The sequence below is a fragment of the Vanessa cardui genome, chromosome 11 (assembly GCF_905220365.1).
Source record: "Vanessa cardui chromosome 11, ilVanCard2.1, whole genome shotgun sequence".
Taxonomy (NCBI): Eukaryota; Metazoa; Arthropoda; class Insecta; order Lepidoptera; family Nymphalidae; genus Vanessa; species Vanessa cardui.
In genome coordinates, this window is record NC_061133.1 from 10,959,725 (window position 1) to 10,984,601 (window position 24,877).

The 24,877-nt window shown below is 33.3% G+C and overlaps 1 protein-coding gene across 5 annotated transcripts; it reads left to right on the plus strand.

Annotated features, from left to right (window-relative positions):
* Positions 1-626: 626 nt before the first annotated feature.
* On the plus strand, positions 627-23,845 carry LOC124533518 (calcium-transporting ATPase sarcoplasmic/endoplasmic reticulum type). 5 transcript variants are annotated; one of them, XR_006966699.1, is made up of 14 exons: positions 627-824; positions 6,457-6,601; positions 16,020-16,037; positions 16,520-16,602; positions 16,679-16,783; positions 16,866-18,451; positions 18,535-18,724; positions 19,395-19,542; positions 19,655-19,913; positions 20,022-20,166; positions 20,243-20,452; positions 20,905-21,022; positions 23,123-23,273; positions 23,335-23,845. XR_006966699.1 is itself a non-coding variant. In XM_047108862.1 (13 exons), exons 2-13 carry the CDS (start codon positions 6,484-6,486, stop codon positions 23,361-23,363), a joined length of 3,009 nt encoding a protein of 1,002 aa, XP_046964818.1. In that variant the 5' UTR covers positions 627-824; positions 6,457-6,483; the 3' UTR covers positions 23,364-23,845. The 5 variants fall into 5 exon arrangements, 4 of the variants coding, with proteins under 4 accessions (XP_046964818.1, XP_046964815.1, XP_046964816.1 ...); XM_047108862.1 differs by lacking the exon at positions 23,123-23,273; XM_047108859.1 differs by lacking the exons at positions 23,123-23,273; positions 23,335-23,845 and having other exon boundaries at positions 20,905-22,672.
* The last annotated feature ends 1,032 nt before the right edge of the window (positions 23,846-24,877 follow it).

A 24,877-nucleotide genomic window follows, 5' to 3' on the forward strand; every position in this document is an offset into this window, starting at 1 on the left:
CATATATTTTGTATAACGTCTTAACTTACCTGTTTATATTTGAAATCAATTTACCCTATCCCTGATTTACATATGATTTAGAAATACAGAACATATTAAAAGACTTGTTTTAGGCAAAAAAATATCTGGAACCTAATTGCTGCTACGCCGTAGCATTTGTAGCGACTAAAAACAATGTTAATTATTATGTAATAATCATACCAAATAACGTACTTAGTAATTATTATTCTAAAGACGGAATCAAACTTTACACTTTTATATGTAGGAAAACAGTGATACAAAGTTTTTGACAAACAAGTTGATTTTGTTGAATTCTTAAATTATACAATTGAACCAATGTAACGTATTCTATATTTTTATAATATTTAACATTATAATATTTACTTAATGGCTATGGAGATACGTATGTCGAGTTACGTTGTCAATTATTTCGATTTTGTTTTTAATAAATGTAAAATAAAACGTCAAAAGTTGTCAGTGACGTCGTTTTTGCAAATGTTATTTGCAGTCGACGCAACAGCTAGCTTAGGAATTTGAACTTTATTACGACGTTTTAAATAACTAATTGCATATGCACATGCGCATAGACAGAGAGAGATGTTGCGTGTTTGAGGAGACGCTCTCGCTGGCAGAGCGCCCGCGGCTCGGCACGGAGCTTATAAAAGACAGCGACGTTTTGCTCCCACGCCCGGCGCACCACAATCTCGACGCTCTCCTCATGGGGCGCGCAAACCTCACCTGATAGTATAAGAAACAAAATATTAATTAATTAATGTATTTTCTATAATAAACCAATAAGTGGGACCAAGTGATAAGTGATAACGGTAAGTTTCAATATGTGACAGTGTTGCCAACAAAGAACTGTGAAATGTGCAATATGTGACTTCAGTGTGTTGCCCCTATATACACAAATCGTGACCCTGGATTTAGCGATGAATGGATTGTTCTTTATGTGAATAGAAACCCAAAAACTCTTTTAAAAGAGTCGTGATATACTGCGGTTTTCTATAAGCCAGTGTTACCAGAAGTGAAAAGTGATCGTGAAAAATTAACCAATAGCCATGTTAAACACATAGTTGAGCACCTTACAAAATTGTAGCTCATAGTAGCCCATTACTTATTAATAACACTGTTATTGATATAACATTTGAATATATTAAAAAAAAAATATTGTGCTAAACGAGAATAGTAACTCGACTTTTACGGGCTATTCGAGGGAAGACTACTTTTTTACAGTGTGACAATCGATGATGACTATATAGTTCACAGATACGCTTCTAGTAATACTGGCTTAAATATTTTTTTTAAATATAATAAAAAATAAAAAAAAAAACAGATTCGACATCCTAAAATATATACAATGGAATGTTTGACAGTGCCGAGACCGCGTCCATCACCACCTCTAAGCTTATTCATAGCGTAGCATATAAATAGCTGTTCATCAATTTTGACGTATTTTTGGCGTTAAGCTTTTATCGACTGTATTTCATATATATAGATATATATATATAATTAGAGACATTTTTGTGTATCTGTTGTGATGCTATCAATCAATAAACGTCAAATCCATTATTGTATTAAATGATATACTCAAAATGATTTAAACAAACAAATAATTATTGGTTAATATGAAACGCAGCATTTACGTAAATCAAATAGCAATTACGCTAATTAATCCTTAAAACAAACAAGATAACTAATTTATTCAATAGAATTATATAATAAAACTTAGCTATAGTTTTTTATGCAATCAAGTTAAACTTTATTTTCCATCAATAATCACATTCAAAATGTTTATTCCATTCGTATTTGTCTAAAATAATGCATGATAATTCACATAATATAACTGTTTATTGAATGCTTTATATTATTTAATATAGAAGAATATACCACAACACTAAAGAATATTAAATTCAAACTATATCAATTCGGCTGAAATTTTACGACTATAATGTAATACACGATAATTATTAGAGCTTCCTAATCCGATAAAATTATACGGTTACTATAATACTCTTCAAATACGTTAAAACGAGCTATTATTTTTATGGCCGTCTATAAAATCTTCAAATTCGAAACCAGAAAATTAAATATACGAACAAAGCAACTAATACTTGGCGTACGTCAATTCTACGATACGAGCTCACTCAGATGAGCAATTTATTACGTTATCTCTATCAGTATAGCAACTCTTTAATTTTTTTTCATTAACGATAAATTTAAAAACTTTAAGTTATCTTTTGACATGAAACGTCCAGAAATAAATTTTTTTTATTTCAACCGAATACATTAAAACGATGTGGTTTTTAAATGTACAGTATTCAACAAGATTGGCATAGTGTGTTAAAACAAGATTGTTACACAAATCAGTGTTCGCAACGACGTTGATTTTGTTTATTTATTCACAAAGAAACTGTGAATTCTATTTTAACATATTCATAAAACCCAATAATCTGATTTACATAGATAGCCTCAGTGCAGAATTGGCTGAGGCAACTTTGCCTAATATTCCGAGTCATGTAGAACATGATTCTTATAAATCCCTTGGGCCAACAGACAAGTGGGACCTGCCAAAGCAGATGGTTACGACACACTCAAGTACTATAATTCTATTTCGATTATTACCTTCGCCTGTTTATTTCTAGATGACGAATAGCCTTACGTGTATGTTTCGATAGATGTAACATCGTGCGTACGCATTGGCGTACATTGGCTCGTTACATTATCTTGGAATTTTAAAAGCATATTTTATAAGTATGTTTTCGATATCTTCTTGACTTCTATTTCTCACTAGATACAGCTCTCAATAGTTCATCGTGGTTGATGTCGTGAAAAAGATTTATTTTCGAACTTTTATTGATTCAGAATAATCAATCACATTTGTAATACTGGAAGGTTTTATACTACAGTTAATACTTACCTTGGTATAAGTATAGTATAAGCGTAGCAAATTTTGTGTGAGTATTTTAGATACATTTTGTATTTCAATAAAGCAGAAAATTATGTCTATGAATATTTTATAACGTTTCGATTTAAAATATATCATTACGTTTCTTATTATTTCATCTATTGTTAAAGCTATCAAATGAAAACCCATTTACGAGAATAATTTACATTAAAAAAAAGTTTAATAATTACAAGGCGACATATTCTTTTGTCTCACTTAACCATTCAATGTATACGTAAATATACTCTATCACATATGAAATAGCGTTTGTATTGCTACAAATATTAATTTGTAGATCATTAAAAAAAACAAAAATATAATAATAATAGAAAAATAAACCGAAGGTAGGGATAGCACGTCGGGAAGACTTTATTGCTTATAAAATATACTCGTCGTAATTAAACAGTAATGAGCTATATTCGTATGGAGAAAATAATTCAATTGAATGCATTTTAAGCAACGTAACATATTTCCAGATAGGTATATCTTCTAGCATATAAATTAAAGCGGCTATTTATATTACTCATATAATGAAAAGACTGAAAAGCTCTTATAATAGTGCTACCGCGTTATTTGTGTTATAAAGTAATGAAGCATAACATTTCCTTATCTATGAGAAATTTTTTTAATGATATATGCGAAGGTATACGTTATGGGTTAATAGATCGATTTAATACCGAAAATAGCTTACTAAAGATATTTGAAATTTATGACGCATGTTATATTTTTCATCGATATATTATATTTTGAAAACGATTTTGTTTTTCTCGTCCTTACAAAAATCATCACTAAAAACATATATACAGCAGTTCACTGTTCCCGAAACGTTTGAATCTTATTTAATACATTTTTATTCAGACACCGAAATAGATGTTAACATTGGCATTCAGCTGTTTCTCGGTGATTTTCTATTTTCAATCTCTAAATATACATATTCTTTGAACACAAGGCTGTCATCTTTAAAATTTGTCTATACTATTTAAGTTTTATAATTAATTATAAATCAACCCCAAAGTAGAATTCTTAAAGTACAATACGTAAAATAAAAACTGAACTACCATATACTTTAGTTGCAAAAGGTAAACAAGTATAATTATTTTATTTTTTTTTTAATTTTTGCCTCATTCTGGTTGAGTAAACTTCAATTATATTAAAAAATTATAACGCAAAATATTCAAACGTATCATAGGAACAAAGTAAAGAGTATGTACCGTTTAATTTTTTTTTAAGATAAGCAATGACATACTTTGTTCTAGTATCAAATCAATAATTTAAAAAAAAAAACGAAACAATAAAAATATATTAAATATTGTCATTGAATTACAACTTAATATAAATTTTAATGTAGTATCGCTTTTATTGAAATGCACGCACAGATACACACAAGTTTTAGAATTATTAAAAACAGAACAGTTTAAATCAATTACATCAGGGCATTTTAAATTGGATAGTGATAATCGTGTTTTAAATAATTATTATATAATATTTAACATGTGACTTGTTTTTGCGATATGCTTGTCATGATGTGAATTATTCTATATCATAGATCATTGTCAAAAGACAGTTCGTCTTGCCAGCTGTAGATCTTATAGCAATTTCGAACTGTCGGCTGCGCTCCAATAATAATTTGACAAGCAAAGCACAGTTCTAACTACAGCGAATAATAAAAGTTTTAAATAGAACAAATAATACCAATGATTAAAATGAATACGACATAAATTGTTACGGTACGATTATTAACTTTATTATAGCAAATATATGTTCAGACTAATGCTTCGTTTTTTTGCTTTATTTTATAGTAATGTTTCATAATCATGTAGAAAATATTGTATATATAATCCTATTACATGAAAATGACAAAAACTCTAACAATATTACATTTTTAACAAAAAACTAGTAAATAGGTACTTTAAAAATTTATTGAGTCAGGCAGTCATAGCGCCTAGTATTAATTCGGAACTTTCATTATAATTAATGCGCAAATTGTAAGAATTAGTAAATCAAGGTAAGGGCCACGCAGACCCTGGCCGTGAGCCCAGTTTTTCTAGGTCGCGCTCAATTTCTTAATGACCAAGATAATCGTGTAAAAATATACCCATAAATACCTTACTTTTATTTTGTATATGTTGACAATTTAGCGATAATATTTGACTTGGTATTACTCTTCAATTTTCAATGTTACGCCAAAACCGCACATTCGAAAAGCACCGGGAGCTCGACCCGGGCATCGGTCGCTATAAAAAGATCAACATAGGACGGTCGACGACGGCAGCCGCGCGACATACAACCCTGGAAAGCGACTTGACTGTGCCATCTAGTACTGTTGCCAAAATAATTAAAGAAATCTCCGTCGATGTCCCTCCGCCGCGCCCGCGCCGCTCTAAAATCGTCGCTCTTTGCCCGGGAGTTGCTACTCGGGGCGCGGCGGGAAAACATCTCCCGCGTCACTTTTATTTCTTCTTTCCTTCCCGACGCTGTCGAATAAAATATTTCAGTAAGTTCCTAATATCTCTAAAAACGGATCAAATTCAAGTGTACTACTATTTACTGTGAAATTAAGTGTTAATAAGTTACCTGAAGGATTGTGAAAAATAATATTGTGATAAAGTGTTACATAACGCGAAGAGAATTATGTAGCTATTTCCTAATTTTAAAAATACCGCACTTTCTAGGCGCCTAGTCCATAAAAATAGCACTGCGTCACGTGGTACAATTTCAACCTATCGTAATGCACCACATTTATTCAAAGCCGTAAATTATATTCGTTGTATTTTTCTATTATAACATGTTTCTTTCATGTTTTATATAAAAAATACGATCATTAAATCAATCAAACAAATTATTTATGTAGTAAAGAAAAAATATACAATAAAAAGATTTACATTTGATAACATTAGTTTCTGACCTGGATACCAGATGGCGTTATGACCGACTCCTTTTTTACGTCAGTCTAGGAAAAAATGACGGCTCGATTGGAGACGTGTTGGTGTAGTTTATGATATTTACGAGAAAAAGTATTAGCTTAGTACAAATTTTAGTTGTAACTTTGAAAATATAAAGTCAGACTATTTATGTTAAGTGGAACATTGATTAAGACATTTTCTGCTCATGTATTAAAAAAGTTCTTGGTGAGTGTGTAATTGTCTGATCAAACGGTGCTTAATGTAGGAAAAAGGCAGTTATCATCATTCTTAAATTCGCATCGGCTCAATATTTATTATTTTTATCTTAGGCAATTCCTATGAATGTTCAATATATTTTAAATACGATTTGTCGGGAGAATTCGATCATAAAATGACAATTAATACAATCATAAATAATATTGCGAGGTTACCTTCACGTTAATGAAATGATGATGAACGCGGTAATAAAGTACAATAAAATCAATATTTTTATTTACATATTATTATAAAATTATTATAATCCTACAACATGGAACTTGGTTTACTTCTGTGATATCATGATGATGACTTGTCATTTTCTAACCTATATTCTGTATTACCTTCTAGAACTGACGGCAACGTAGAAATTCCACCATGGACGACGCTCACTCGAAATCCGTGGACGAAGTCTTAGGATATTTTGGTACAGACCCAGACAAAGGTCTGACTCCAGACCAAATTAAAAGGAATCAAGAGAAATATGGGCCAAATGGTAAGTAGTTTTAATTTTACTATAATTTGGTAAACCAATCAGAGTTGTGCAGAATTATATTAAAAATACTTTTGTATTCTTCTAAGTATCAAATACATATAATTCCAAAATTAACATATTTTAAAAGAATATATTTGAATAAAACCTTCAAGAATGCTATTACATTTTATTGTTCCTCAGTACAGAAAATAAAATATACAAAGTATTAAGACTTCAGATGTTTATGTTAAATAGGCAACAATTTTTTTTTTATGTCATAGTTTTAGTGGTTATTAATCTTAATAGTTTTTTGTATCTTTTACTGAGACAAATAATGAGAAAAAATAATTATAACTTGAATTTTATTATACTAAAATCAATTCTTTATGTAAATTATCTTATCAATTAACTTAATCTTCAGTTAAGATTTATTATAGCAGACAATGTTTATATATAGTTATGCAATATATAGATATTATATTCATTCCCCCTATATGTAAGTCCTCGTTTTCAAAGTTTACCGATAGCTGCTTTGTAGACTGTTATAAAATATATGATCGGTAAATCTAAATATGCTCAGAGGTATCATTGCATATCATTCTATTGTGTGATAAAGTACAGCAAGGCAACAAAGAAATGAAATTGAGTATTTTCTCTTAAAGTGAAAGTTGCCAATTTTTGAATATGCCTAACTGTTCTATGACACGGTTTCTTACTGAGATTTAAAGAGACAAAAAATAACAAAAATGATTGGCTCACTTAAAAAATGACAAAAAGAAAATCATTTTTCGAACCGAACCTGCTCTACATCAGAATTAAAAGTTTTCATTTATAAATTGTGGTTCTTTTTGTTACTTAATAACATTATAACAATTATTTAAGCTGTTGTAATATATATATATATATATCATCAAAACTTAGCTCTGCATAAAATAATTGATTAATTTAAAAGGTGCATAAAGATTGTTGCTTATCGTTTAAGTTAAATGATTACTGTTTTATAATTTGGACATTTGAATGTTACTTATAGCATTTTATAAAGATTACACTACATTAGACTTCATTCTTGTTCGATTTTCATAGCAATATGATGTTATTGTTTCGAAGCTGTTGAACCAAAATATATTTTGTTAAATATTCTCAATTTAAGACAACATAAATTTTTTTTCTTTATTTTTCTATAGAAAATCCCCACATATAAAAACCATACACTTTTAAATAATAGAGTATAGTTTATTTTTGAGTAGTCATTTCATGTAAAAAGACGCATTCTCAATTCGCCCTCTATTAGGCTTATATATAATATAATGCTTCTCTTGCGACTTACTTCTATTCAAATATGAATGCTCAATCTATTCGCCTCAAATTTTCTTATATAATCGTACGTATTAAATAATCTTACTTCATAAAAGAAATATTTAACAATTATTATCGTTAACCTTATAAAATTTACCGTGGTATCGCATAGTAATGGAAATTCAAACTACAAAGAGCATAGTTTAAACACACGCAAAATCTTTCGATAGGAAAGTTAAAATGGTTGATATAACTGACGCTAAAAACTTAACGATAGATTAACCGTTACATTTGACTTGCCGTTCTGAATAATAAATATTAGTGACGACGGTTTTTTTTTTATTTTTATGTCTAATATCCAGTTTTGTTTGTTAGTTTTCAATTTTTTATGTTGATTTTTTTTTATTATATTGGTACATATGTTTTTGTATCAAAAGTTAATCGAATTAATTAATCAAGTTAGATGTTGATTTTTTATACTATGGACTAATACATACCCTAACATTGTATAGAGTATATAGCTCCAATTTACAAATTCATTCACACGATTCGATTTGAGGTGAGCAACATTCCTTATATGTGCTCAACAAACAATTTACAATAAAAAAAAATCGATTTGACAAAAAATTGTTGTTTTTTTTTGTATCGTTTAAACGCGGTCTAAGCTGTTTAAATTTGAATCGAATACAATTCCAAATTAAAAAAAAAACAACTTAGTGACTAAACAAGGATTTGTTCACGCGTACATCAGTGTTATTTATAGTCGGATACTACGAACACCTCTTGTGTTCGGTGAGCATCGCAGGTTAGCAATGGTGCGTGCACGCGAGCAAGCTATCGGCTACCAGAGGACCTTTCAAGCGTGATAACGATCGTGTCACCCCCTTTTTATAATTATAGCCATTTTATCTACTTGATAGAAAATTCTCTAACGATTTTTTATTGTTCACAAAAAAGACTAATCAATAAGAGGCGCGATAATACCTACTGTAAGATTATATTTACAGCTTTCCCACCTACTCGTTTTTATAAAAATACTATTTTCTATCTGTCGTTTTGATCAGTGTCAAGGTTTATAGTTTGAGCGTAAGACCCTAAATTCAGAAATATTAATGTAAAATTAGCGAACGAACAGTTTGTCTTAGAAAAAGAATAGAAAAACGCTTTTAAAATTGTTGTACAAATAAATAAAATCTTCTGTTATCACCGACTTTGATAAACGTAAACAATTTAGCGTGACTTCATACATTTACCTAGATATATAGAAGGTCATTAACCTTGTAGTCGAAACAATCGTGCTTTGTATTAAGATGCTTATTTATAATAAGGCTGCTTGCGTCTGGGCTTGGGTTTAATTCGGTATCATACAAAGTGTATAAGAATTTTAGTATTACGTCCCTGTTACGTCTGATACATTTTAAGAACACTATTTTCATACTTGTAACGCTATTATAAAATAATAATATTAATGTAGTCGGCTTATTTTTAGAAGGACTAAAAATAGTCAACTGGTCAAAAGTACTTTCGATTAATGATATAGCTTAGACTAGATATATCCTCCTGGCGAATTTCGGCCAGTTGTCATGTGTTAAGAAAAAAGTAGCCTATGTCCTGCTTTGAGTTCAAATTTGCTTCATAAGAAATTTCATCAAATTCGGTTCATTAGTTTGGTACTGAAATAACGACAGACAGAGTTTCACATTATCAATATTAATTTAGATTCTCTCTCTCATAATCTAATAAAAGGCGCCTGATTAGACACAACCGGAAAAGTTCAGGCACAGGAACAACGACTTAACGTCCAATAGAGACACGAATTATTATATTTTGTCGTTTTGTGGTACTTGGTACTCAAGACTTAAAATATGTTGCCTTACGTCTAACCACTAGACCAATGAAACGGTTAGCATTACCCTATGAAGTATACCTTAGTACCAAAAATACAATGACATTTTATTCAAGAAATATTGCAAAATATTTATACTTAAATGTAAAATTTTAGTTCTTGACAGGTACATCCGTAATGCAAATTATATAATTGTAGCTAAGAATAATATTGACCTGCGATTTGAACTTGACTTAAGCACTGTTTTTTTTATTGTTAACATATCCGACTCGAAACATAAATCTCAATATTCGTTTATATTTACTATCAATGTAATGGTATATTACATAGAACAAGATGAATCTGGCGGAAAAAAAAATGCTATTGTCTTTTATCAGAGCACACTCGGAGCGTGCCGATGCGAAATATTGTTTAATATACGATAAGCTCGGCTCCGAGTGGATAATTGCGATAACACAGTTTGTTTAATATATTTGCGTTAAACCTTTGCTATGCCTTTACCGATGTCCGCTTAATTTCTTCCTATATTCATTTTTATATCTAAATTATTTTTTTATCATGCATACCGTCTATACATTTTGATTAAAATCGGCCCAAAAATAGTGTCGGTACTCGCGCTTGTATTTCTATTAGCGAGATATAAAAATTGAATCAATCAGTTCAGTATATTCCGTAGGAGAACAAAATCTTTAAAGTTATATTGACGGTGTACGGGATATTTCCTGATTTATTGAATAGACGAAGGCTACAGCTAATCCTTTAGTTTGACAGAGTTCCTGCAATAAAATATATTTATAATAGGATGATGTCATCGTAATGATATTGTACTATTGTGTATTTAACTTAGGAAGACAGGAAGGTAATCTAACATAAAAAATCAACCAACGAAAGATAGACACAGAAAGAATTCAACCAATCATGGACTTATCGTAATTATACTTAGTAAACGCTCACGGTCAAATTAAGACAAAAACAGTTAAAGCAATATATGCGGCGATATTATAAGTCGTGTAATAATTAAGGTACTAACATTAACAGAATAATCAAAAGTATTACCCAATAAAAACGTAAACGAAGTGATATGTTTTAAATTATATATTAATAATCATTTACTAATGGTATAAGTGATTAAGAATATACATTAAAAAATAATATCTATTAGCTTAATATTTAATTCAACCTTAATTGTATTCAATAATGTTGTATTAAAACAATTTAAATGTAAATACCTACTTACATTCCATACAAGTTAGTGTTTTTCAAGTGTTGTCAAAAATTTAATTAATAATACATAATAGTATTCGAAAAATAATGTCACATTTTTTCGTAAAGATTATTTCATAACTAAAATCAAATTGTTAAAAGTTACCTAAGATACAACTAAAGGCAGATAATCTAAAGTAACGTAAAGGTAAATGCGATTGTTTATTTTCGTGGCCTCCTCGGTCCGCTCGTTGAACGATAATTTGCCTCCGTAGAATAATCGCATCCAAGCAACGCGTCACTCCACTTTGAAATCGGTCACAATACGGAAAACTTCCAACCGAAATAGATTCTAACGCAAATAATGCCTTGTTAATGAATTTATAGCGGCTTTGAAGCTATCGTCCTTTAATGTTTACATGATTTATTTGCGTTCTTAAATCATTCGTATATAAATTAGCATTTACCGTTATAAACATAAAGCGATTTCAGAAATTATAACTATGAAACTATATTCGTTTTTATTGCTATTCGTTGTTTTTATTGCCAGACACATGATTCATGTTTGTCTAAAAGTCGCAGTAATAACAATTATTCAGTATTGTCTGTAATAGTACCTCCCCGAACTTCAAAGGTGATAGAATTTAAGCCCTATTAAATATTCAAAATAGTTAAAATAAAATGATTGGGCTGCGATAGCTTAAAAAACGCCAGGATCAATAATTTTCTCATATAATAATTTGTATTATTGTACAGCTTTGTATTCTTTACATATAAAACATACATAAAAGCAGCAAGTATAACTTATCATTATATGAAACTTCTATCGATCGGTTCACTCATAGCTTTTTATGTGAATTAAAAAAAATAATTATAAGCAAGCAAAATATTCTGTTACAATAAATACAAAGTCAGTTACATTATTAGATCATATGAAAATGACTCATACGATTTTTACTTAGTTTCCGCCATTGATTTAACTAAGTATAATAAATTAATAATAGCTCAGATCTTTATTAGCTAGTCTTTGTGCTAAGACAGTTTATATGATATTGCTTTCCTTATTTCATCCAAATTAACGTGCATTAAACAATAAATAACACATATGCAATACAATGTTTAGAGGCAGAAAAACACTTATAAATTTCTCGATTACTTTCACAAATTCATGGAGATCTTTTTCCGTGTTTGAATAAAAAGGGATCTAAATTCAATTTGAAATTGAAAAAAAACAACATCCTTTATTTATAGGATGTATATGTAAGTACTTTCTTTGAATACAGAAGTCGAGTGTTCTAATTACAAAAATTAAAAAAAAAATACTTTTTCGTAATGATGCAACAATTTGGTTGTATACATAATTTGTTAATCATCGTACGTCTGAAGTGAGCTGTTTTGTTATAAAACATAAAATGACATAGCAATGACGTCACTTGGGGTTATGGCTGTGAACTCTGAATCCTTATAATTTCATCGTTTCAGTCTGTTACCCTCGTACGTTTCATAAAGCGCTGATTCAGGCTACTTTAAATTTTACAGACAGTTTTCGAGAATTGTTTACGAAAATAGCTCTTTTCGTATAAACTTTTTAAAGATAAGTCTTAGTGTTGAAATTGTGTTTTTAAAATATTTGAGGTATTTATTTCAAGCGTCAGCTATGATGTTATAATTGAAGTTTCGTTTACCCTTACTGCCATTAGGGTATTTGTAATATTAACATAAAATCCGTAAAAGACTTACTGCTGTTTTTCATAAACAGAAAACTTGGGAACTTAGTCCAACACGCCTGGACAATGAGGATCGTGGAAATGTTCGCAAGCAATGCAGGTTTCCTGCCCAAATCTAATATCATTTTTTTACCGTATCAAAATATATAAAATTATACATATAGCTGTTTAATCTTTCTTAAAATTAATCACAACAGCCATTTTTAATCTTCGAAACGGATATTATATTAGGCCATCTGTTCTTGTACATCGCTCTAAGTGCGCTTATAATGCTTTTGTACCAAAATTTCTTTGATAAATAAATCACCGATCAAAGAAACATCCTGCCATAACTTTATTAGAATATTTATAATAATTTATCTTCGTTAAGTGAAGAGGTGTACTAAACATTGTATGCCATATGCAATTCTGAAGCATCCTTCTTTGCAATTGTAATATATATTTTTAAATTATATACTGTATCTAATATAATATAAGAAGTACGTTTTCAAAGTTATGTTTATACACAGGGAAATGTATATATTTTTTCTTAGAAATATTCGCATTCAAGGCCATACTTTTCAAGAAAAGAGTTAGAAAATTATATTTTAAAGTATAAAAGACACCACTATATAAATATATTTTTTAAATGTATTGAGATTTCGCGTCGATCGGTGTCATCATATAATCGGTAGTTTTCATGTGATAGATGCACAAGAAAACAAAAAGATTATATAAATATAGAAGAAAATTTGATTGACAAATAACATTTTTCAGACATATAGCCGTAGTAACATAATTTTGTCAAAATTTAAAGTCTTATCAAATTAACGTTTCAAGTAGCTTGCTTAGATTAAACATTCAGACTAAACTTCCTGATAAGAAGCAGGTTTTTATTGATATGACTCAATAGTCTATTGGACGTAAACGTATTATACATTACGTACGTGCGTCACTTATCTCAAAGGTTATTGTGGAAGAAACATGTCGAGTCGATCTTGCATATAAATACAAATGTCTAAATAATGACGTTCGTAAATGAATAAAACAATCGTTGCTCTGAACTGTGAAGTCATAGAATTGAATCATTGATTTGCGTATTATGAAAATTCTTAGCAATGTCGATGTCGGCTGGTGCATTGGTAGTTATGAGTGGGATTGTAACGCGAGGTGTGCGGCGCCTGGGAATGCTGACGCGTGATGCGGTGAGCTCAGAGTGCCTAGTGACTGAAATATTATATAGATAGACACCACTGGCCGGTTTATTTCGGACTTTCTTACGTTGGTGTCTTGCGTCTACGAGAGAGCAGACGCGCGGTACGCCCCAATATCTCCGCTCCAATATTTTATTGAATAAATAAATGTCATTAGAATCGTTGTAATTACATTAATTATTAATAAGGTTGACATTTAAGATAACTACCTAGAAATGTATACGATATTGCATACCATTACTAGAAATCGAATTCGTTACATATATTATAATATGTTTTAAAATAAATAACTAATTATACATGAAGCGTATTATTTTATACAGTATGGATAAAGAAAATGTTATTCGCGATCTTTTTTTGGTTAGCGTGGGTTTTATTTATTGTATCCAAAAGATTTTAATATTTTTTCTCAAGTCTTTCTTTAAAATATATATTTATAAAAACGTTTAAATGTATCTTTTTTCATCACTTGAGAATAGATCTGTACCATACATTAAAATTAAATGACGTCTGTTATTTTGACATGGCTTTACTTTTTGCTTGAATGCGTGCCAAATTATATAACTCGGTTGATAAATTCTTTACGTACATAACATTCATATGAATAAGAAGTAAAGTACATTATTAGGAGATATTATATTACATTTGGATCGGATGTCGTTGATTTAAATAAATATAAAGTTTGACAGACCTTACATCATTTATTCAATATTTAACTAAGTATATAAAAGATGTAATGAGCAAGTCCTTTTTTAATATAATCAGAATTAAAGATATAAGACTCAAATGACATTCGAAAGAACCTTCGCTTCGATTATTATACGCATCATGCTCTAAGTTAATAACAATTGTATAGTTAGATTATAGGAACGTGCCATTAGCTTGGAACGTCTCGAATGTATTGTGTGGTACATTATTAAATGAGGCACGTTCCACGAGTGACGTAGACAGACCTAGGAAGCGAGGATCATTAAAACTGCCATTTTAGCGAGATGTCGATAACTGTGTTAAAACGCATTCGCACGCAAAAGCTGACAAGGCGATATCGTTGCGTTGACTAATTGCTTACATTAGTCTCGCTGAGGCAAGCAAACGGATCGCGTACGCAAATAGTCAATACAACGATTGACTTGGCGCACGTTGCCCGATTACATTCAGATGAAATCTAGATATCAATGTATTCCTGACTACACGCGGAACGTTATAACCGCTTTGTTTATTTACACAAAATATTACCACGGATGTATTAACGTATATACAAAAAAAACTATTTGTATAGGTACTGTAAATGGCGCGTACTTTACACATTATAGGACTGTCGTTAATGGCAATCCGCGTTATACTTGCCGAAGTCTCGATTATTGCTGTCCTCGTGCGTATCCTTATTAATCATTTATACGTTACCTATGTAATGAGGTTAGTGAACAGGTCAATACGTCACTCCACGTGTACATAGCGTCGTGGAACGACAACATTGGTCGAGACGCCGTCCAATGTGGCCGTTCCGCGGCAACGTAAAGTTACACAAATATAAACATACATCATTAAATAAAGTAAAAAATAAATACTATGTGTCAACCGTAAAGACAAAGCAAAGCATAAGCTAAAATTTCCATTCTTTTGTTCTTATTTCTTATCAAAAGAAAAACACCTTAGGAAATTTTATCTGTCCGTAAGGATTAGCCTTTGTTTTTAATTTTTATTCTTTAGCACGTAAAGATATTAATTATGATAACAACAATACAATAAAATGACAATCTACAATTGCATCGTACGTATCAAATAGAGATATATTTTTTATAATTAAATCACAAATCAATGTTAATATTCGTAATCGATATTACTCCTTTAATAAAAAGTTATCATTCATAGTACCTGGAGAAATCGACCAATCAAATATATATAGCAATTATTTCAACGTAACATAATAATAACAAAGGATTAGTCGTTGATAGACGATTCGAGATCTTACAATCACAGCTTATTCGTAATCATAATATTGGCGGCGTGTGGTCAGCCTAGCTAGCGCATATTTAGTCAATGTATATGTATTTATGTACGATCGTAACTGCCGAGATAGATCGCATGCATGCTCTGACTGGTTTATCGTCTGTTAAATTTACTCCTTTGATGTTTCATTCAAAATTCTAATTACGGTTCTTTTCTGTTTTCAGAACTGCCTACGGAAGAAGGTAAGAAAAAAAAATCTCGTTAGAATGATAAAAATACAGCAAAAACTGCATTCGTGATAATGCGGTTTGATTATAAATTCTTAAAAAATATTTCAATCATGTATATAATAAAAGGGAGTTTACAATGACTATCTTTCTTAAGTTCATATAAAAGTATGTCATGGTAATTTTTTTTCTCATTGGCTTCATGGTCTGGTAACAACCTAGGCTTGATTATGATAATAATGTAAACAAATATAACTTTGTGATATTATTATGTCAAATTTTTGTACCAAGATTTTTTTAAAAACTCATTTTGCATCGTCTAAATATTTAGATCAAGTTTTACTGTAGGTATACTCTACTCTAATATTGTATACCAAACGTCTCAGTATCTCGACCTGGTTTACGTTCTGCCTTCAATCAATATCTTACAGTCAGTTATCCCACTTAAAATTACTTTTCATGTCGAGTATTCATCTAAATAACACATTTATTCATAGGCAAGAGTATATGGCAGTTAGTTCTGGAGCAATTTGATGACCTCTTAGTCAAGATCTTGCTGTTAGCCGCCATTATTTCCTTCGTAAGTATAAATTAAAAGCATAAATATTTTTATTTGACAAGGCACGCGAATAAAAAACACCTTGTTTAATTTCCAGGTATTAGCTTTATTTGAAGAACACGAAGATGCGTTCTCCGCCTTCGTGGAACCTTTTGTTATTTTACTAATTCTTATCGCTAACGCCGTAGTAGGAGTATGGCAGGTAAAGTAAAACTAAAATTAAATTATGATTAAATTTCACTGCACTAAGTAGATGATATCTAAACTTATATTTTTGACCACAGGAAAGAAATGCAGAATCCGCTATCGAAGCTTTAAAAGAATACGAACCCGAAATGGGTAAAGTAATAAGAGGCGACAAAGCTGGCGTTCAAAAAATTAGGGCTAAAGAGATTGTACCCGGTGACGTCGTTGAGGTGTCTGTCGGTGACAAGATTCCCGCCGATATCCGCCTGATTAAAATTTACTCTACCACCATTCGTATTGACCAGTCTATCCTGACTGGTGAATCTGTGTCTGTAATCAAGCACACTGATGCCATTCCCGACCCTCGCGCTGTAAACCAGGACAAAAAGAACATTTTGTTCTCCGGTACTAACGTAGCCGCCGGCAAAGCTCGCGGTATTGTCATCGGCACTGGTCTCAATACTGCCATTGGTAAAATCCGTACTGAAATGTCTGAGACTGAGGAAATAAAGACACCTTTACAACAAAAACTCGATGAATTCGGTGAGCAGCTATCTAAGGTCATCTCCGTCATCTGTGTTGCCGTATGGGCCATCAACATTGGCCACTTTAACGACCCTGCTCATGGTGGAAGCTGGATTAAGGGAGCCGTATACTACTTCAAAATTGCCGTTGCCTTGGCTGTGGCTGCCATTCCAGAAGGTTTGCCCGCTGTCATTACCACTTGTCTTGCTCTTGGTACCAGGAGAATGGCAAAGAAGAATGCCATTGTCAGGTCTCTCCCATCTGTCGAAACTCTTGGTTGTACTTCCGTCATTTGCTCCGACAAGACCGGTACTTTAACCACCAACCAAATGTCTGTTTCACGCATGTTCATCTTTGAAAAGATTGAAGGTGGCGACAGCAACTTCTTGGAATTCGAAATCACAGGCTCCACATACGAACCTCTTGGTGATGTCTACCTGAAGGGACAAAAAGTAAAGGCTGCAGAATTCGACGCTCTGCACGAATTGGGTACCATTTGCGTTATGTGCAACGACTCCGCCATTGATTTTAACGAATTCAAACAAGCTTTCGAAAAGGTCGGTGAAGCCACTGAGACCGCTCTTATCGTTCTCGCCGAGAAGATGAATCCTTTCAATGTACCAAAGACCGGCCTCGACCGCCGCTCAGCTGCTATTGTTGTCCGCCAGGAAATCGAAACCAAATGGAAGAAAGAGTTCACACTTGAGTTCTCCCGTGACAGGAAATCTATGTCTACTTACTGTGTTCCCCTTAAGCCCTCTCGCCTTGGTACTGGTCCTAAACTGTTCGTTAAGGGTGCCCCCGAAGGTGTGTTGGAACGTTGTAGCCACGCTCGTGTTGGTACTGCTAAAGTACCTCTCAGCTCCACCCTTAAGAACCGCATCCTGGAACTTACCCGCCAATATGGTACCGGCCGTGACACCCTACGTTGCTTGGCCCTGGCTACCGCTGACAACCCAATGAAACCCGACGAAATGGACCTCGGCGACTCCACCAAATTCTTCACCTATGAAGTCAACCTCACTTTCGTTGGTGTTGTTGGTATGTTGGACCCCCCTCGTAAAGAAGTATTCGACTCCATCGTTCGTTGCCGCGCTGCTGGTATTCGTGTCATTGTCATCACTGGTGACAACAAGGCCACCGCTGAAGCTATTTGCAGGTATATTCATTTTACTTTTATCTTTATCATTGGAAGTAAAAGTCTGAATGTTCTATATGTGTAATTCACCCTTAAAATTTTAGGCGTATTGGTGTATTCGGAGAAGATGAAGACACAACTGGCAAATCTTACTCTGGACGCGAATTTGACGATCTCCCCGTTGCTGAACAACGCGCTGCCTGCGCTAAGGCTCGTCTCTTCTCCCGTGTGGAGCCCGCCCACAAGTCCAAGATTGTTGAATACTTGCAAAGCATGAACGAAATCTCTGCTATGGTTAGTTTGAAAATCATTTTATTATAAACGTTTCAATTAAATAAGAAATATAATCGCTCGACGTTTTAGTGATTTTATTGTACAGATATTTTCTAAACATTAATACGTGAAACTTATTAACATGAGATCTTGAACTGTTTATTACTCTTAAAACAATATATTCATAACTAGTGTAGCGAATAAGCGTTATTCGATGTTTACAATAGTAGTATTGGGAATGCTTTCCGAAATGTAATGTTTATGTTAGTCAGTCGGCACTGTTTATAAACTGTAACACTTTGAAATATCATGTCTGAATTGAAAGATACAATAACAATAGTGAAATCCTTACGTAATGCAAAACTAAATAATAAATTATTCGTTGTTATAAATCTTAATTTGAAACGAACGAAATATGTAATTGACAAATATTACGCTTTTAACGCCACAACTGAGAAAGCACATTACTATTTACTTAGTCAAATTTAGCAGCTATACATTTTATTCCACCATTCATATTATTCCACCAGCCCGCATTAGAACAGCGTGGTGGTATATGTTCCATACACTCTCCTTAATGGAAGAGGAGGCCTTATCTCAGCAGTGGGAAAATGTACAGGCTGTTACTTTACTTTTTTTTTACTATATATTTTATAGTACCAAACATTGAAACTCATAAAATTTATTACAGACTGGTGACGGTGTAAACGATGCTCCAGCTTTAAAGAAGGCCGAAATCGGTATCGCTATGGGTTCAGGAACTGCCGTCGCCAAATCTGCCGCTGAGATGGTCTTGGCTGACGACAACTTCTCCTCTATCGTAGCTGCTGTTGAAGAAGGTCGGTTTATAATAATAAATATCTTGCTTATTTGTCTTTATTCAACTTTTTCCAATATTACTCTATTCAAATTAATATAATGTAGAGTTATAAACAAAATATACGTTTGCAGGTCGTGCCATCTACAACAACATGAAACAATTCATCCGTTATCTCATCTCCTCAAACATCGGTGAAGTCGTATCCATCTTCTTGACTGCCGCCCTCGGTCTCCCTGAAGCCCTGATCCCCGTACAACTGTTGTGGGTCAACTTGGTAACTGACGGTCTCCCCGCCACCGCCCTCGGTTTCAACCCACCTGACTTGGACATCATGGACAAACCACCCCGCAAAGCTGATGAAGGTCTTATTTCCGGATGGCTGTTCTTCAGGTTTGTTTAAAATTTAATATGTAGTTCTTCTTCAAAAGCGGGTGATTCTCATTATATTTAAGAAAAGATTTTCTTAAATCAAAAAATTTTGCTACTTCTTCCGCACAGATACATGGCTATCGGTGGCTACGTCGGTATGGCCACAGTCGGTGCTGCTTCCTGGTGGTTCATGTACTCGCCCTACGGACCAGCAATGAGCTACTGGCAACTCACCCATCACTTGCAATGCCTTGGTGGCGGCGACGATTTCAAGGTACTCTTTTGTCCCAGACATACAATTTAATTCATATATAATCAGACAAAAGTTTTAAATAATAATTTAATTTCAGGGTATCGACTGCAAGATCTTCACTGACCCCCACCCAATGACGATGGCTCTCTCTGTACTCGTAACCATTGAGATGTTGAACGCTATGAACAGTTTATCTGAGAACCAGTCTCTCGTCTCCATGCCACCCTGGTCCAACATGTGGCTCGTCGGCTCCATGGCACTCTCTTTCACCCTCCACTTCGTCATTCTATACGTAGAGGTCCTCTCGGTAAGTTCACTTTTATGAATCATTTGGTCCTGCAATGGTAGCAAGGTATACGTCTTAGGGGTTGTCCATTAATCACGTGAGGCTTGAAAGGGGTGAAGGGGTTTGATAAAAATCACGAAAATAACACAAGGAGGAGGGGGGGTGTAGTAAGATATCTCGTGTATTTATTTTTTGTCTAATACGCGATTTTTAAACAAATATGGTCCTTAATTTCAGAATAAAATAAGATTATAGTACCTATTATACCTGTATTTAAATTAAGATAATATTCAGAAAATTTTAAGATTCGTTGTAGGTACTAAAAATACACGTGATGTTGAGAAGGGGGAGGGGGGGTGGTCTTAAACCTCACTACGTATCACCAATGGGGGAAGGGGGGTTAAAAAATGCTAAAAAAAGATCACGTGATTAATGGACAACCCCTTATGTGTGCGTGTTCGGTGTGTCCGCAGGCCGTGTTCCAAGTGACGCCTCTGTCGGTGGACGAGTGGGTAACGGTGATGAAGTTCTCGATACCCGTCGTACTCCTCGACGAGGTGCTGAAGTTCGTCGCGCGCAAGATCTCCGACGGTGAGAGGAACTCCCTGGTTGACTGGCTCAACGGCATGCAATGGATTGTGCTCATGTGGGCCGTCTTCTTTGGCATCATCATCTACGGACCCCTATAAGTCGGCCCGCCCTCGCGTATCGTGCCACCCCGTTTGATTCACACCTAATACCCTCCCATCGAACTCCGCGCTACCCACCCTCTAGCCTCGACGGCTGCAGTAGTGTCAGTAGCAGTCCCCCTGGAGAGTGGGTAGCGCGGTCGCCCTGTGGAACCCTACGGACTATGAGCTCGAGCTCACCACAGCCTAACCGTGTGTGCTAACCCGAGCCCGGCGAGCGGGACTCCGGCGGCGGCTCGCGGGAGGCGCTCGTGTGTTTGCATTTGCATGTGCGAGACAATAATTCATTCTACAATAGTAACCCTCGGAGTCTCGAACTGGTACACGTTTCGTTTTATATACATACGAGAATTGTGCGAAAGTTGTTTACGAGTCAGTGGCTGTGACGACTCCAACCGAAATTTTGAAACACCAAATTTTTATGGTTTTATGAGAATTTACTAAGTTGTAAGTGAGTAGTATATTTGGATTCAGTGGTAAATTTTGTATAAATTAGTTGTTTGGAACGAACTCCGTCGATAAGTTGAGAGTATACTCGCACATTGCTCACTACCTCGTCCACGGACGGCAGACATATTGTATGAAAATTACATTATCTAGTAATGTGCATTGTTAGCTTAGATTAATTTATTGTAAGTGTATTGTTAGGACGTCGTTATTTCGACAACTGTTCTCGTCAAAAGGGAACTTTCCACTTTCCTCTTACCCATGGTTGCTTTACCCTACTCTGACGCATTTCAAATATACTTTAGGCTCCACTCGTTTGCAGTTAGCGTTATGCTACTGTTTCATTAGTTTTTTTTGCAACTGCTAATAATATATTAACAAATTTATGAATGTGTCTTCATGCGTTAAATAAAATATTGGAAACTTCATTAGTTGATACTGTGATCTTGTCGACTGATGCCCCACTATGAACTCTATTGCATTCGATGTTTTCAAAATAATTAATAAGGTAGTTTTGAAAATAATAATAAAGCAATATAGTCAAAATATTAACGAATAGTTAGTTAATAGTAAATATTACTTGATTGGTTTTGGTGATAAATTTTAGATTAAATTAAGGATTTTATGGCCATTTCGTGTGATTTGGTTTTTGTTCAACTTCTCAACATTGAAACATAATATAAGTTACAAAAATGTGAAGTCTGTCAATGTTTTATATTTTATAAGATTTAGTTTCTGGACATTCGTAAGTTTGTAAGAAATGAAATTGTGAAATAAAAATCCTGCATGAGTGCATCGCATGATTTTTTTTTAATAATACTGTTTTGTTTTGACTTTGAAATGACATTTCGATTGTTGTTAATGTATTTTCAGGTATCTGAGGAAACTCTTAAATAAGTTACGTTATTTAAATAAACGAGGCAATTTGTTACCAACTACATATATTCAACACTGCACAATTGAGGGCATGCTCAAAAATTTGTTGTGAATCCCAAACCTTTCCGATTATTATTTATAAAAATATAACTATGTACTAAAATGTTGCAGATAACTAAAATATACACATTTTAAATTAATTAAAACAATGGAATTATTATTCTTCCTACATTGTGTTTTAGAGCCCTCTTCAACCCCCACCCCTCGACCTATTAAATTTTCAATCATAACTGTCCAAAATTGCACTCGTGTCATACATTATTACAGCAGGTTACGTGTTCCTCGTTGACGCACACTAACATGAGTTTTTCTTTTTTTTTTGTTTTCCTGCTAACAAACTAAAAAAAGTTTTGCAAGCTTCAATGTTAAATCGCTATTGGCTACAATATTTTATTAAAATATAAATCCAAAATTTTATATTTTTTCAAAGTGAACGTATCATCTATGTTCAGTATTTAAATATGAATTGCAATTTAATAAATGATATAAGATTTGATTTGTCTAAATTAATGATTGGTTCCGTCGTAATATAATTGCAAAACTTTCTCCCTGTCCTGCCACTGGCGCGGCGAGACCGACAGTGGCGCGCATGCACTAACGCGGTGTTGTCTGCCCCCAGCCGAGCCGACGTGGAAGGTGTAAGCGCCGGGACTCCGCCGCAGCGCACTGCACGCACATATTCCTTGAACATTCATTGTTTGTTGTGATCCCGCAGTGAAACTACACATTTAGTAACTACGACACGGTTGTGATCTCTGCATAAAGACCTCGTAAGTTCGGACTACGGCACTCGCTCGAGCGCATCGTACTAACGCTAACGTTGTTTTACAGCGAACGAGGTGGTCATTGACAAGTGGTAAACGCCACCGATTCATAGTTCCTCATCCGCTTCTCTCTGCTACTTCCGCTCTCGTCTCTCTATAGTACGCTCGGCTGTGGCCGTGAGTCCGCGGGCGTGCTCGTGTCGCTGTAGGCTCTCGGAGAGGACATGTTCATAATGTGTATATACATAACTATACTTAGGAGGTTTATTCGATTTGTTATTACGTTGTTCTATTGAAGACTACATGGTGCCCGTCGACAGAAGCAGTGCGATAGACTATGTGTACTTAAGTTGACAGCGTGCTATTATTTATTGTTATATTTTATTCTCTTTATCTAGTTTGCTTATATAGAGCCGATATTTCTATTTAGTGCTGACGCCTCGACGAGCAATATGGTGTCTGTAAGGGAAGGATATACAATATTATCCAGAGTTTGGGACCTAAAAGTGTCCAAATTTTAAACATACCTGTACATTTTAATGTATTATTGTTTTGTACAATAAATCGTTATAAAAGAACTAATGTTTTATTTGAAAACTCTGAGCTGCCTTTTTATTTGTGAACATTTTTTAAATCTTTGTCTAATGCTCCGGTTTCTGATGTCAATAGCTGCAAAATGGGTCGATGCTCCTATAAAATATTTAATTTATTTTATTGCTTGTGAATTATAAATCACGTTTTTATTTCTGACTTCTACACACATACGACTATAAATTAGAACGTAAATATAGCCAAGCCGAACTGCAAAAACATCAGTTTTACAATTTCAACAACTTTTTCTTTCCGAAAATATTCGCAGCTTGAATGTACCGAACCTGTAACGTGTGTTCCGACTTTAAAAATGTCACACAGTCACCCACACCCACGAATTCTGACAAGGAAACACCGTCTTGTCTTTGTTACTACGTCTAATGAAAAAAAATGCAAATACACGTAGACTTATTTGCTTTCTTTGCTTGGTAAAAAGCTGCGAGCACATTCACTGATTACTAATTTACTTTGACTCACTCAAGACCGAGTGAGTCGAGAGACCAAGAGTGTGTCGAATAAACTAATCTAATATTTGCTTCAAAACTTAGAAGATATCGTTGTGTGATAACTTCTTTAGTACATCATAGATTGGCATAAATATCCGTATTAGTAAATAATTAATTTCGAACGCAGAAAAGTCGTAATATTAATCACCTTATCTAAAATGAAATATTTATAAATTAATATGTTTCTTTAAACAAATACTAAATAAATTCAATATTGTTTTTAAAATAGGATGCATTTGAAGTTTAAAAAAGACATTATATACACATACCTTACAAAGTTACAACTCCAGTATATAACTAGTTACAATCACAGATATTACCTCTTACAAAAATATTTTTCACAAATTTATAAGAATTAGAATGCAACGAAAACTTCTGTAGTATGATATCGAGTTTTATATGCATTGTATTAATGAAATTAATAACTGATCCAAATATCAGTCCCATTAATATTAACATATTATTAATACACTAACAACGGAATTATCTGTCATTAATTCGGACTTTTACAAA

Coding starts and splice junctions, on each gene's coding strand:
- LOC124533518 (XM_047108859.1), top strand. CDS start 6,484: ATGGACGACGCTCACTCGAAATCCGTGGACGAAGTCTTAGGATATTTT. Junction 18,452..18,534: donor ACCGCTGAAGCTATTTGCAG/GTATATTCATTT, acceptor TTAAAATTTTAG/GCGTATTGGTGTATTCGGAG. Junction 20,453..20,904: donor TATACGTAGAGGTCCTCTCG/GTAAGTTCACTT, acceptor GTGTGTCCGCAG/GCCGTGTTCCAAGTGACGCC.